This window comes from Abramis brama, assembly GCF_963993115.1.
Source record: "Abramis brama genome assembly, chromosome: 23".
NCBI classification, from domain to species: domain Eukaryota; kingdom Metazoa; phylum Chordata; class Actinopteri; order Cypriniformes; family Leuciscidae; genus Abramis; species Abramis brama.
In genome coordinates, this window is record NC_139985.1 from 15,209,381 (window position 1) to 15,224,488 (window position 15,108).

Consider the following 15,108-nt stretch of genomic DNA (forward strand, 5'->3'; position numbering starts at 1 on the left):
ATGACCGCTCGGACCGATTAAGACTGATTCATCGTAAAGATTCGACTCACACGTTCACATTGTATATGAGTTCTATAAACATTGGACCTTAAAACAGAAATGAAGCATTTTCACTGATAATTATTTTTTTTATAATTTTATTTTATTTTATTTTATTTTATTTTATTTTATTTTATTTTATTTTATTTTATTTTATTACTAAAGTTTATTTTGTACAAAATACAGTTACGCCATTCACATTTGATGTGACGCTGGTTGTCGTCGCTTGCTTCACACAAACTTTCAGGCGCTGATGAGAGTGGGAACTTTAACAATCACTTCTCTTTTACAAGAAGGCATTTCTATCGTCGATCAGATTTAACCGAATTGATGCCAGGGTGGTTTAACAGTAAATAAAGTTATCTCACAACTTTAGACTGCTGTTTTTGCATTTTAATGAGATGTTTATGATGTAGCGTCAGATAGTTTAACTGTAGTAGGGGGCGAGGTTTGTTTTATCTACAACATAAACATCTGAAAATGTTGACAAGACTCAACACGCGCTGCTGAGGAATCGCAGGCAGATACCGAATGTTGGGCTCCAGGTAAGTTTAATATTCTATAATTTTCCTTGAACTTAGCCAGCAACTTGAGTCGCTTCCTATGTTTGCTGTACCTTCAACTGCGAGCAGGAATTTCCTTTTTTACTGTAAGCGATGACATAATTCGAATATCTGATTCTTTCGAGGAATGAAATATTCTATTGATATTACTGCCTGAGATGACCTGACCTAATGTATTTCAGACATGGCAGGAATAGCATGGTATCAGAAAAAGGTGAGCCTTTCTACATCTGTCTTACAGTAAATACAGATTGTGAGTGCTTAAAAGTTCTCTAATGATCTTGTGTCAAAGATTGGAGCATATGATCAGCAGATTTGGGAAAAATCATTGGAACAGAATGAGCTCAAGGTAATGTGGCAGTTTGTGTTTGCAGCATAGATGTGGTTCTTGAATATTGTGTAAAATGTATGCAATCAGATGTGTGAAACTCTGTTCCTTTTTTGAGCAGGGCTTTGGAAGCAAACCTAAGAAGACTGGCCATATCAAGCCAGACCTCATTGATGTTGACTTAGTGAGAGGTGAGTTACTATCAAGTTTTGCATCTGAATCTATTACGTATCGATAATTGTTATAGGCTGTCAGATCATACCTCTACTGTAAAAATGTACGGTAAAACAGGCAGCAACGGTTGCCAGAAATTCACTGTAAAAGTGACATTGTTTCAGGAATCACAGGATGACATTTACATGCCTGTATGTTTTACAGTTTAAAACCAGATATTATAATTAAAATGTACAATATTAATATATCAACTTATTTCAACTACTTAGTTAACTAAAGATAATCAAGTGTAATGTATCATACAGGGGCTTCTGGGAACACCGTTTCAATTTTCACTGAAAATACATTAATGTCAAGTATAAATTGTATAAATTATATTTTTTAATTTACTGTAAAATTAAAATTTAAAATTTAAAACAAATTTTTTTGGAAGAAATTAATAGTTTTATTCAGCAGTAACACATTAAATTGATTAAAACTCTCAGAAAATACATTTATAATGTTACAAAATAATTATTTTTCAAATAAATGCTGTTCTTTTGAACTTTCTATCCTATCAAACAGTCCTTAAAAAAGTATCACGATTTCCACAAAAATATTAAGCAGCAAAACTGTTTTCAGCAGAATATTAGAATAATTTTCTGAATGATCATGTGACACTGAAGACTGGAGTAATGATGCTGAAAATTCAGCTTTGCCATCAGAGAAATAGATTATTACATTTTAAAAAATATATTCAAAAAGAAAACATCTATTTTAAATTGTAATGATATTACTGTATTTGTTATCAAATACTTTGACTTTGAAGTCTTTGTGAGCATAAGAGATGTCTTTCAAAAACGTAAAAAATCCTACCAACCGCAAACTTTTGAATGTTTAAAAAATGTCACTGTATAGATTACGGCAACTAACAGGTAAATAATTAATAGGGTTTTACTTTTACATTGTTGCATTCTTTTCCTAATTAAAAATGACTACAGTTTTTACGTTATGATGCTGTTTTTGAACTAGTGTCTTTACAACTGCAGGTTCCACGTTTAGCAAGGCCAAACCGGAGAGCCCTTGGACCGCTCTGACTCGTAAAGGCTTGGTCAGGGTCCTCTTCTTTCCTTTCTTCTTTCAGTGGTGGATCCAAGTCACATCTAAATGCATCTCCACCCTCATCTTGGTTCTGTATTTACTTCAAGGTATGCAGTTTTTCTTCTTTTCAGCAAAACATAAAATGTGTTTCCTCAATCATTCTTTGGATATTTCAGATTTCGTTGAGAGATTATACATGTAGTTTAATGATAATACATTCGAAGTCAATTGGAAATTAACTCAACTTAAAATTCTCAATATGATGCCATGTTCTGATGGATTTGTGTTAATTTCAGTGGCAGGAGTGGTGTTGTATTTTGAGGTACCAGCAGCCTGTGCCAGTGAGGTTGTGGGTCCATTGTGTCTCATGCTGTTGTTGGGTACAGTACACTGCCAAATAGTATCCACAGAAACCTCCAGAAGCCCGGACAACAGCCCTGTCCCCAGCCGGACAGCCAGCCCTGTTCGCAGGAAAAGGTTAAGCTACTGATGTGTCAGATTTGTGAGAGACTGACTCGGAGCCATAAAGGACCAAGTGTTTTTTTGTTTTTTTTCTCTCATCAAATGGCCAATACATCTAATCTTCTGCAAGGCTGGCAGTTTAATCAGCAGTGCCAGTGTTCAGCTGACACTAGTGGGTCAATGACAAATAAGAGTGTCCACAATAAAGAAAAACACATGTGCCAAGTTCTTGTGCCAATGTACTCATGTTGATGTCATGTGGTTTTGGAAAATGTTATACCATCTTCATGAAAACTTTACATTTAATTGCTCTAAAAAATGTTTGTGGAGTCATAATCAAGTAAAAAGTAATAACACGTTTTTCTTACAGCTTAAAAGCTTTATTTTAAAAAATATTTTAAAATATATAATACATTTGAAATATTTTTCAAGGTAAAAAGCTGTATTTTAAAAGTGTCAAGAATTATGAATTCATAAATATGACTCGTTTTTTTTAGAGTTGCACCAATTTAAATTTTACAACCTCTCATGTCATCAAATTATCATGTATTTTAAGAGACTTATTGGGTGCTTCTCATTTTTAATTTCTGCATCCTCGTTTCCTTTCCTTGCTCCCTTTCCTTGTGTCCACCCTTGCTCCACCCCCTTAGGATGCGAGGGAAGGATACACCTGTGCCGTCCTCGCTCCTCGCATTCCTCTCGATGCAATTAGAGAATTGAGATGTCCTTCAGAAAGACGATCTGTTTCCGGATCATGGGCTGGAGGACGGAGGAGCGAGGAAACGAGGAAGCATCAATTTGAGTATTGAGAAGCACCCATTGACCCTGACACACCATAGACACAGTCATGAGTATCTGCAGGGTTCCTCTCTATGACATCATATCCTGTTTTTTTTCTTTGTTTCTGCATGTTTGTTGGACTTTAGTTTGGCAGACAAATGTTATATATAAACAGTGAAACGATTAGGTTACACTACTTTTCAATTTTTGTTTTTAAGAACAATTGTTTTTGTTTTTCTGTTTGTTTTTTGTAATGATATCAGGACAAAAAATACATAAAAATTATTTTCATTCTAAAAAAATAAAAACATGCACATAATACAAGTTCTCAAGTCATTGTATGAATGGATTACATTTTTATTTATTTTTGAATAAATTAATTGGTCTAACAAATTGCACTGATGTCATTGACCCTAGTGTCAAAACAGGCACCAAATTTAATACATCATACTATTAATATGATATATTATAAAACAGATTATAAACAGCCAGGTTCTGGCTTCTGTTTGGTCAATACTGTATTCTTTTGATCGAATTCAATTTGTGTCGTGTTTTGATTTTTGTTGTTGTTTATTCATAGACAGAGGAAGAGCAGAAAAGCAAAGAGGTCTGAGGATGAGGGCAGCAGAGAGAGAGGGATAGTAGAACTCAAACCCCAGCAACTTGAAGACAACAACCAGCTCTACAGATCAGAGAAGAGACTGGTAAAACACTTTCCTTTGAACTGCACTTTTTGAAGAGTCATGAACATTCATGTTTGTGTTGATTGAGACCCTCTGGGCTTTGCAGAACTCCCTGAGGAGGCCTCCGTATGGGGCTTCTGAAGATCTCTCCAGTGAGGAAGAGGAGGCAGATGAAGCAGAGCTGCAAAGAGAGAGACTCTTCTCATCAGCACCTCCAAAATATGCCAGAGCGCTCAGGAATAGACTTCACAAAGTCCCCAAGAACAATTCGCCACCACAGACTCAGGTGAGTATCTGACTAAAAGCAAAAGTCTGTAAAATAGTTCAGAATATTCATTACCATTGTGTGATTGCATACAGGGAGACAGTAATGGGATGCCAAAAGATACCCCAGCTATGCCACCTGAAGTTGAGCTTCTGCGGCCTTCACAGGGCTCGCGTCCAGCCTCTGACACAGATGATATGTTATGGGAGGAGCTTCTGCATGATCCTGACTCCGCCTCCACAGGAAGCAGTGACAGTGGGGAGGAGGAGCATCACAGTCATAGCCACTCCCTCCCTCTGCCCAGCATCACTCTGACTAGTGATGAGGATGAGGCCTTACCGCAGGTGGGCTGCTGTTTTACTGTAAAAAATGTAATGTGACTTTTCACACTTTGCTTAAAGGGATAGTTCACCCAAAAATTATCCATTGAGGTTCATTCTCATACGTTACGCAGCGCGTTTGAGCTTCCGAAAGAACCAGTGAGGTTTGTTCCCGCGCGTCAAGCAGGTTCGGTAGGTTCGCTGAATAAAACTATAAATCTGTTAATCATCTAAGTGACTGTGTCCCTTTAGAAAACTGCTCGATTCATATGGGATTAGTTTTAAAAACTTTTTTAAGCATCAAAGTGGTAGTTGCTTAGCTGTCAATGGAGAGTACAGAACTGGCTCAGATTTGATTAAAAATATCTTAATTTGTGTTTTGGAGATGACCGAAAATCTTAAGGGTTTGGAAAAAAAGGGTGAGTAAATGATGACAGAATTTTCATTTTTGGGTGAACTATTCCTTAAACCCTGGTTTAACATCTTTTTAACCCCTCGTAAGAGGATTTTTAACCCCTCCAGTGCAAATTAAGATTATGCTGTGAACTGTTTAGCGGTAATACATTTTTACATTGTGAAGTTCACGCTAGAAGTAACGCCGAAGCCACTTCTTGTGTGAGCTACACAACACACTTATGTCACGTGTCACAAGTTACGTCCCTCTCGTGATCACTCGTAAGACAGCAAATTGCAAACAATGATTTATTATTAAAAAAAACTTCTTACACACACCTATCACTTCACTTCAGAAAACATTAATTTATCCACTGGGGTTGTATGGATTATGGTGAATGTGAAACTTCTTCGCATGAGCTTGCGTTTCCTGTCTCCCGCATTCGTATGAGTTTGAATGGAAGTCAATGGATCTAGAAGTGTAGTGTGACCACCCCTTTAGAATATACAAGTAAGTTGTTTAGACGGGCAACAAATCACATACTAACAATAATTACCTAATTTATTATTCATGTGCTGTGTACAGTTTGTAAAGATACTTTCATGCATCTTTAATTTTAGTGTCTGTCTGAAGGCAACGATTAAAATGTCGAGCCACAACAGCAAATGCATTTAGTTACCATAGATAGACCAGCAATTCTGAGCACAACCTCATGAATATGCTAATAATAATGTTAACCCAGGGTTTATTAATGTGTAGTGTGAAATTTGTAAATCTAACTGCCCATTAGCTTAATCCAGGATAATGTTAATCCAGGGCAAAAAATAAGTATTTTTCAAGGTAAAAAGGTTTTTCACGCCACATGACATTATACAACCTGAACTGGCCTTGCCATGTCACAAAAAGGTCAAATAATCTGATATTTCAAGAAACTTATTGAACTTGACAGTCATTAGGTCATGATATAATTTCCTTTTCTTTTTTCTATTCCTTTTTTTTGCTTCTGCATGTTGATTGGGCCACATTACTGTTTCTCCAGACTTTTTTTTTATTTTTATTTTTTTATATTAATATACAGTAAAAAAAACAACAAAAAAACATTATGTTGCTGTAGTTTTTCAATAATTATTTTTTTTATTCATTATGATATCACGACAATTGCACCACCTTGACATACTTAACTTGATGTCCCCCCAAAAATGTAAAAATAAATTTTATTTTTAAAAAATGACATCCATGCTTATCATAGAAGTGTGGAATTCATAACTGGCCTTAATTCCTTTAATTTACTGGGGTTAACAACCTCATCAAATAGCATATAGGTGGCATAGAAATGACTCTGACTACATTATTCATTTTGTTCTTAATTGAATCTCCTTTTAGCACCAGTTCTCATGGCTGCAGGCTTGCCACCCCTCCAAAGACCGCGTCAGTGCCATAATCTGGGAGCAAGGAGAGTGTAAAAAAGCTGATATGTCCGTCCTGGAGATCAGTGGCATCATTCTCACACGAGTAAAGTCCTTCTTTAACTCTCTGCCTCGTTTATTTCTTCTTAAGTAGTTTAAATTGCCTGGAACGGGAAGAGTACTGTTGACTTTCTCTCTTAAAGTACATTTTATTCAAATTCAATGTAAATCTCCATGTAAGCCTTTGAACACTGACTGTTTTAGAGATTTGCATTGGTATTTGCATTTCAGAAGTAACAAGTCAGTGTTGCTGTTAAAGGAGCTGTATGTAAGAAATGTATTTCAATTAATCATAAAATGGCCCTGATATGTCACTAGACATTAAGAAATCATGTTCATTTCAAATACTTATATCACTGACAACAGTAGTCCGACCAGGATATTGTCATTTAAAAGTGATAGTTGCAGCCCTCAACTGATGTTGATGTTGTCATCTTGTGTTTTGGCCTGATGCTCCACCCTCCACCTATCTACCAATCACGAAGTCAGTAGTGTTTCGGCATCCGGGTTGCCAGCTCTGCTCTAGTTACCACAGCTGCAGCTACAAACGTGTCAGCCTACGTTCCTGCTGGATTCTGCAGCATATCTGGCAACCTCGAGTCGGGGGGGAGGGGGAGGGGATACACCGCTCTACAGTAATTTGAAAGTGATTGCAGTACCAGTTTTGGCCACAATCTTACATACAGTTCCTTTAACTTACGGTGAATGATTTCTGTTTCCAGGTGAAGGTGGTTGAGCAAGGGATGGGTTATCTTATTTTCGGCAGCTTGGTCACGGCCTCACTGGCTCTGCTGCCATACTGCTTCAGACTGGCACAGAAACTGGATGTTACCAATCTCAATTCTGTTTCCCTCGAGGAACTTCCAGCAGTGGCCATCGGGCCGCCTTGTGCCTTGTCTTATGCGTTCTTCATCATCACCACAATGGAAAGAGTTTTCCTCTCTGGACTTTTCTTCTTCATGATGTGTGTGGCTGAGAGGACGTATAAACAGGTGAAGATGAAAATTAATTCTCTTCAATTTGTATGTTGCACTCTGGAGTGTTTGCATTATTAATGCTATGTTTGAGGCCACCATTTGACTAAAACACTAATTTCCGTAATGTTACATTATGTTCAGTTCTATATTCTAATAAATTTTTTTACATTTCAAGTTATATAAATGGGCATTAGCTGATGCATTTTGAGCTAACATGCATTAACTAATGATAACAAATTGAACTTTATTGTAAAGTGTGCTGAGCCTTAGGGTACGTTTTAGAGCTGCATGATTCTGGATAAATTGAGAACCACAATTTATTTGTTCCAAAAAGAGATCACGATTCTCCCACAATTCTGAAAAGACAACTAATTAATTTACTAGCGGTTCTGACAAAATGTTAAAAATTAGTATTTAAAAATGTTTAATTAATTATTTTTTATTTAAAAAAAAATCTGTTTGAAATAATGATTCAATTACTCGCTCATAAAGACTTCACTTGTTTTATTACTGGATGAATCAGCGTTTTTGAACGAATCTCTTGAATGAATGATTTGACGACAACAACAAAAATCAACAAAAAAAACAAACAAAAATTCATTTGTCGCCACCTAGTGGCGTAACGATGCAATCGATAGAACCGTTATTTGAAGCGACAAGTTACTTTTAAAAGTCGATTTGCTCTATTTTCAACCGTAGGCATCAGTGTTTATATGCAAACTATACATTTTTATCCCAGTACTTCTGATTAGTGGCAGCGCCACGCGTAGATCTGAATGTTCTGGTGAGCTTTTGTCAAAGCTTTAATAGACACTGGAGAATTGTTGTAAGTTAGGAATAAGGTCACGTGGGTGTTTGATTCGAGATTGCAATCTTTTAACGATTAATTGTGCAGCTCTAGTATGTTTACACGACAGCAATGTACTAAACAAGGAAAAGTTTTTCTTTGCGTTTTTTTTTAGCGACAGCGTTGTCAAAACGTTCCCCGTTCACACGGATCTGTGAAAACAACTAAAAATTCTGTAATATGCATGCCAGGCCAGTAGTTGGCGATGTCACTTTGTAAATATACATTACATGCCTTTAGACTGAAAATGTAACACGCTTGTGCATGGCGTCAGCTTTCACAAATTTGCGTTTTTGTAGTTTGCACGAAGATGATAACGGTATCAAAGTTTGCATTTTCAGGCCCCAAAAACACCTTTGTGGCCTAAATGAACGGCCAAATCACATAAAGTTTTCCATTTTTAGTTGAAAATGGTGTCGTGTAAACACCTTAGTGCCACAAAATCTGTATAACGCCAGTCAGGATTTTTGTTCTCAACAAATGTGATGTCATCCACAGCGCCTTTTATTTGCGAAACTTTTCAGCCATCTCACATCTGCACGCAAAGCCAAAAAATCGGAGATTCCTCACTTTCGGCTGAAGAAAGTACAGAATATCAAGATGTGGCTTTCACTTCGATCATTCCTGAAGGTATCCTCTTCCTACTACAGTTTACATGTAGAGATGCTCAATATATCAGTACTAGGCTATATCATGTGTTGATATTAGCAATATTTCTTTTAGTAATCAAACATATTAAAGAAGAAACGGTTACATTTTTACATTTACATTACCTTTCCTGTCATCTAATGCTCACATAATGTTAATCTATTAATAAAAATGTATTAACCCTTTTAAATGTAATCTTTATCAAATCTCAAAATAAATATATATTTTTTTGTATACAGTATAATGTTGTTATGCCTAAATGCCTAAAGCATTGAAAATGACTGATTTGAGATTTTAGTGTTTAAAGTTTTCATTTATTTAGACAAAATAGTATAGAATTTTAATTTCAGCCAAAACATGAAAATAATTTTTGTCCTTTGTAGACTTAGGGTAAAAGTTTTTTGTTTGCTTTTACATGTTAAGCCAACTTGCTCAACCAGTCTGTTTATATAAGCACAAATGAAAGTGAATGCGTGTTTCTGCTGGCTATGACATTTGTGTAGTGTAGTTTACAGATACCTAGTTCACATTATATGAAGATCACTTTAATAATTTCTTTGTTCTATTTAACAGAGACGAGGCCCTCAGCGCTCTGTTGATGTCATTGTGTCATCGATTTTCCTCCTGGCTTTGTCTATTGCCTTTATCATCTGTGCCCAGGTCAGCTATTGTTCTACTCCACAATGTTTTTGACACACCCTTTAGACATACTTTTTAAGCTTTGCCTTCAAAAAAATACTATTCCTGTTCCATCTGTACCTTCAACCCTTAATGCATGAATGTTTCGCCAATCATATTACATATTCGGGTCTTTACCGACCCGGATCTATATCTATTGCAGATGGCTCTCTAACTGCTGAAATAAAAAACTCCTGATATTTGAATAACAATTCAAATTCAAGCATATTTCGTTAGCTTTTGGAACAAAGAAGAGATCAATTTGAGCAGATAATTTTGACCATCATCACTGTCACCAGCAGAGCTCATTTCCCAGTACATTCAGCATCTGGCTCATATTCTCAAACATATTCTCAAAGCTATAATTGGCAGCTTCTTCACCAGATCCACCATCAAGAGGCAGTGACACTAATATTTGCACACAGTATTTGCTCTGCAGTAAAATGCTGGGCCATTTCAAGTAGAACACAGATAAAAAGTGCTTTAAGTTGTTAAGGGAGGTCTAACAGTAGTATTTGGGTAAGAAATACTACCTACAGAAATTGAATAAAGTAATCAAATGTAAAATAACAGTGCATCGTCTTCCTTTTATAAACCCTTATTAAAGCTGCTAAAGTTACTCAGTCAAGAGCAGTCAGTGATTTTCTCTGTATCTTTTGCTGTTTGAATTAACATTAAGGACTTAAGCAAGTTTAGGCTACTGTCACTTTAAGAACTAATGCACGGATCGAAATGCGATTTCCTCCCAACTGTTTACTTTCACTTTACAAGAAATAACCAACTGTTTAAATTAATACTCACCAAAACGGGCAGTTTGATATATTTTTTTGTGTGTATTTATCCTATCATGTGAAAGAGAACTCAATTCAGCACTGGTATGCTGTGAGAGGTGGCTTCATGAAAACCGCCCCGAATTGAGTTCTCTTTCGCGCCGTCTTGCGCTTAAATAGTTTAAAATTTGAAATTGGCAAAACCTGTGCAAATGCATGATAAAGCTGCCCCGGGCCCTTATTGTCGAGCCTTCTATTATATTGTAAATTTCTTTGGGCCTGTTTACACCTGGTCACTTCATGTGTTTTTACTGATCGGATAGCATGATCTGATTTGTTAAAACAGTTCGATTTACACTTGGCCATGTAAATGCGTCTCCACAAAACGAATATAAATCCGATGTTCAATTCCCTCGCTACATGCAAATCTAAAGTAACAGATATGAGCTGCATTTTATTTATCATCAGCGAATTTCAAGATCAGAGACAGCAATAGGAGAGAGAGCGCCATCAGCACTGGTAAGATAATTTAGTCTCACTACTTTAATGAAGATGATTGTGTGTTGACCGTCTGCGACTTGCTTTCAGTTTCATTTGCGGCAGTTTGTCCGTTGCCTCGGCTACTCATTTGTGGTGATTTACACTTGTCCAGTTTCGTTTGGAACGTGTCTCTCGGACAGACTCCTGAAGTGGTTTGTGTGATCGGATTTAAAGCCGTCTTGGAAGCGGTTCGAGGGGCATTTACACCTGGTCTATTCACGATCGATCAGATAGCTATCCAGATAAAACGCATGAAGTGACCGGGTGTAAACAGGCCCTTTGTGTTTTCCCAGAGATTATGTCGCTTAAGTTTTCCTTGACATCAAATGTGAAATTTATACATACAACCGTGCTCATATAGTTTACATACACCTTGCAGAATCTGCAGAAAGTTAATGTTTTTTAACAAAATAAAAGGGATCATACAAAATGCATGTTATTTTTATTTAGTACTGTTCTGAATAAGATATTTTAGGTAAATATGTTTACATATAGTCCACAAGACAAAAAAAATTGCTGAATTTTAAAAATGACCCTGTTCAAAAGTGTGTCGTTACATGGATGATCGACATCTGTTTTTCGGTTGTTGTTTTTTTTTTGTGATGGTTGTTCTTGAGTCTCTTGTTTGTCCTGAGCAGTTAAACTGTCCAATGTTCTTCTGAAAAAATCCTTCAGGTCCAGCAAATTTTCCAGTTTTCCTGCATCTTTTGCATATTTGAACCCTTTCCAGCAGTAACTATGATTTTGTGATCCATCTTTTCACACTGAGGACAATTGAGAGACTCAAACACAACTATTAAAAAAGGTTCAAACATCCACTGATGCTCCAGAGGAAAACACAATTCATTAAGAGCCGGGGTTGAAAACTTTTTGAATTTGAAGATTAAGGTAAATTTTACTTTATTTGTCTTCCGGGAAATGTGTAAGTATCTTCTGTTGCTTCTGAAGGGCAGTTATAATGGAAGAAAAAATAATAATATTTAAAATCAAATTTAAAATAAGAAATTTGGACATCTTCATCCTATTCATAAGTTTTCAGGCTGTTAACTAAAACTATTAAAAATCATTTTAATTTTGTTCATTGGATTAAAGCTAAAATAAAATATAAAAATGTAAAGAAAAAAACTTAAATGGGGAAAAAAAACTTAAAATAAGTTTAAGCTGAAGTATTACAATTACTAAAACTAAAACCCGAAAAAAGAAAATTAAAGCTAAATAGTAATATTTAATGACAAAAGCACAACAAAATGACTAAAACTTAAAATAAAATATTTAAATGAAGATATATAAATAAAAGCTGACTCAAAATATTTATAAATACTATAATAGTATATAAATAATAATATAACACTGTCACTCAGGTTCTCGAACTTAATAAATAAATAAATAAATATATATATATATATATATATATATATATATATATATATATATATATAAAGTGATTTCAGGTGTTTATAAAAGGTTAAGTATCATATTACTGTGCTTGTTAAATCTTCTCACAGTTTGAAGATTTGACTGTCTAATATAATATAGCAAAGGAAACGGGAAGATAACGCTTGTTGTGTTTCAGCTTTTGCACAGTCATCACACTTTTCTGGACTCTGAGACCAACTGGGAGTTGATGGTCTGGTGTGCTGCTCTCACAGTCTTCCTCCTACGCCTCGCTACCCTCGGAGCAGAGACCAACCGAAAATATAGCAACGCTTCTGTGCTTCTGACTGAACAGGTGAGATAAAAATCTCAGCTGCACAGAACAAAGAGGCAGTATTGTTCAGAAACAAGTGAACCATTCACACGTACGAGAGGCCATTCAGCGAGGCGCATAAATACGGTCAACATTGCTTACGGCTGAGCTGTGCGTTTCTGCTTCAGATAAACTTGTATCTTAAGATGGAGAAGAAACCAAACAAAAAGGACCAGCTGAACATAGTGAACAACGTACTGAGGCTGGCCACGAAATTATTAAAAGTGAGACCATTAGAAAAGCATCATTCATTGAGAACAATAAAACACGCTTTGCTTTGCATTGACCATCATTTGCTGTTTTCAGGAATTGGACACTCCTTTTCGCCTGCTGGGTCTGACAGTGAATCCGCTCGTCTACAATATCACAAGAGTGGTCATCCTGTCAGCCATCTCAGCTGCTGTCAGCGATTTACTAGGGTTCAACATCCGGGTGAGGGGAACATTTGCGCTCTTAAGTACAGTGGTTATCTGCAGCTTTTTCCTGGGTCTGTTTTATTGCCCCGCTGAAATGCAGATGTCTGTAATTATTGAACTTGATGATCTGTTTTTTTATGACTTAAGTCATAAATGCATTTGTACTTCTTCCTGTTATCAGGACAGTTAGAGTTGCTCACTCTTTATAGTGTTTGACTTTTATCATACCGGTGTTTAAGCAGTACAAAATATACAAGCAATCTTTAACTAACAGGTTTAACAATGTCTGTCATATGTTTTTTTTTTTTTTTTTAACAGCTCTGGAAGATTAAACCTTGATGTGATGCCTTTACACTGCCAGCATCTTAACACTGGGGCCAGACAGACTCTTAAGTGTGCTTGTGCACAACCTACTAAATGACCAAGTTATCTATTAAAAACTGTGCAAATCTACTGACCAAACTTATGCATTTCCTCGATACTCTGTGCCTTCGGCCAGACCGAGTAAACCTGTGTTCAGCTCGACCTTGTTGTTGAGTTTTCCTCATTTGAATTGTAGAATCATTAAGCACAGCCGGACTGCAGGGGGTTTTCTTGATGCACTTGCTTACGGTAACTGCTTAACAGCTTGCTGTTATATTCCAACCAGTGCTCGCTGTTTCTCATAATTGTATCCTCTGCAAGTGTATTATCTGGTCTTGAAGCAACCACTTAAATCAGAACCACTATGTGCCTTGTGGATAGTTGCATATAACAGTACTTTTAGATAAGCTATTTATGAGACATGGATTTGTCAACTGCTGTGAATGGGCAATTAAATGAAAGTCTTGACTTTTTAGAAAAGGGTACTGAAAAACTTGCACACTGAAGCTCTTGGAGGAAGCACTTTTTATTGGCAATGGCGTTGTATTAAAATAAACAAACCTTTCTCTGAAAGTCATCTGTAATCATCAATCCTTTACCAAATATTTGAGTTTGTGGTTGGGGGGGGCACATATAAAACTTCAATACCATTTAAGTATAATGTGTTTCTGACGACTCAAAGAAAATCTTGATTCCTGGCCATTAAATATGCCCCCCAAAAATAATGTTTTATATTGTTTTCATTGATTTATCATTAATGAAAAAAAGTGAAAAAGTGGATATAGTGATTTTACTGCTGTACTTTTTATACTGCAATCATTGGCAAGCGTTGTGTATTCTGTATTTCGTTTGTGAACGAATCTTTTGAATGAATCAATCATACAAGCAATACTAATGATGATTAATATGTAAATTACGAATGAGCGTTATTAAAACTTTTTAATTCTTATATTTATTTAAGCTGTCTTTTTCTATATTATTATAAAAGCCTCTTGTGGCTTTAACGTAATAGGAAAGTATCGAAAAATGAACAAATGGGTGATTCAAATGAGTCGAGTCACAGAGGAATCAAAATCACCATCAGCACGCGGTAATGTTTGGTTAAAGGGATAGTTCACCCTAAAATGAAAATGTTGTCATTTACTCACCCTCATTTTGTTCCAAACCTGTATGAGTTTCTTCTGTTGAACACAAAATAAGACATTTTAAAGAATGTTGGTAATCACACAGTTGATGGCACCGATTGACATCCATAGTATTTTTTTTCCTACTATGGAAGTCAATGGGTGTCGTCAACTGTCTGGTTACAAACGTTCTTTGAAATATCTTATTTTGTGTTCAACAGAAGAAAGAAACTCGTACAGGTTTGGAACAAAATGAGGGTGAGTAAATGACAAAATTTTCATTTTAGGGTGAACTATCCCTTTATCCAAACATTACCGCGTGCTCTGATGGTGAACTTTCCCTTTGAAGTCAACTGAGCTTCAGTCCACACAGACGGACGTGCTGTCATTCTTTTGCATGTATTACGGTAAGTAAAAGGTGACGTAGAGACACACCTTCACTCA

General features: G+C 36.1%; 1 protein-coding gene across 4 annotated transcripts; it reads left to right on the forward strand.

The window, feature by feature from the left end:
* The first annotated feature begins 236 nt into the window (after positions 1–236).
* phtf1 (putative homeodomain transcription factor 1) lies at positions 237–14,489 on the forward strand. 4 transcript variants are annotated; one of them, XM_084101131.1, is made up of 18 exons: positions 237–584; positions 785–816; positions 895–951; positions 1,052–1,121; positions 2,133–2,291; positions 2,481–2,661; positions 4,007–4,130; positions 4,216–4,395; positions 4,470–4,718; positions 6,472–6,600; positions 7,277–7,546; positions 8,877–9,008; positions 9,600–9,686; positions 10,943–10,993; positions 12,588–12,743; positions 12,890–12,985; positions 13,068–13,193; positions 13,496–14,489. In XM_084101131.1, the coding sequence occupies exons 2-18, from the start codon at positions 787–789 to the stop codon at positions 13,514–13,516; spliced, it is 2,118 nt and encodes a 705-aa protein (XP_083957257.1). In that variant the 5' UTR covers positions 237–584; positions 785–786; the 3' UTR covers positions 13,517–14,489. The 4 variants fall into 4 exon arrangements, with proteins under 4 accessions (XP_083957257.1, XP_083957259.1, XP_083957260.1 ...); XM_084101132.1 differs by having other exon boundaries at positions 446–584; positions 728–816; XM_084101133.1 differs by lacking the exon at positions 10,943–10,993.
* The last annotated feature ends 619 nt before the right edge of the window (positions 14,490–15,108 follow it).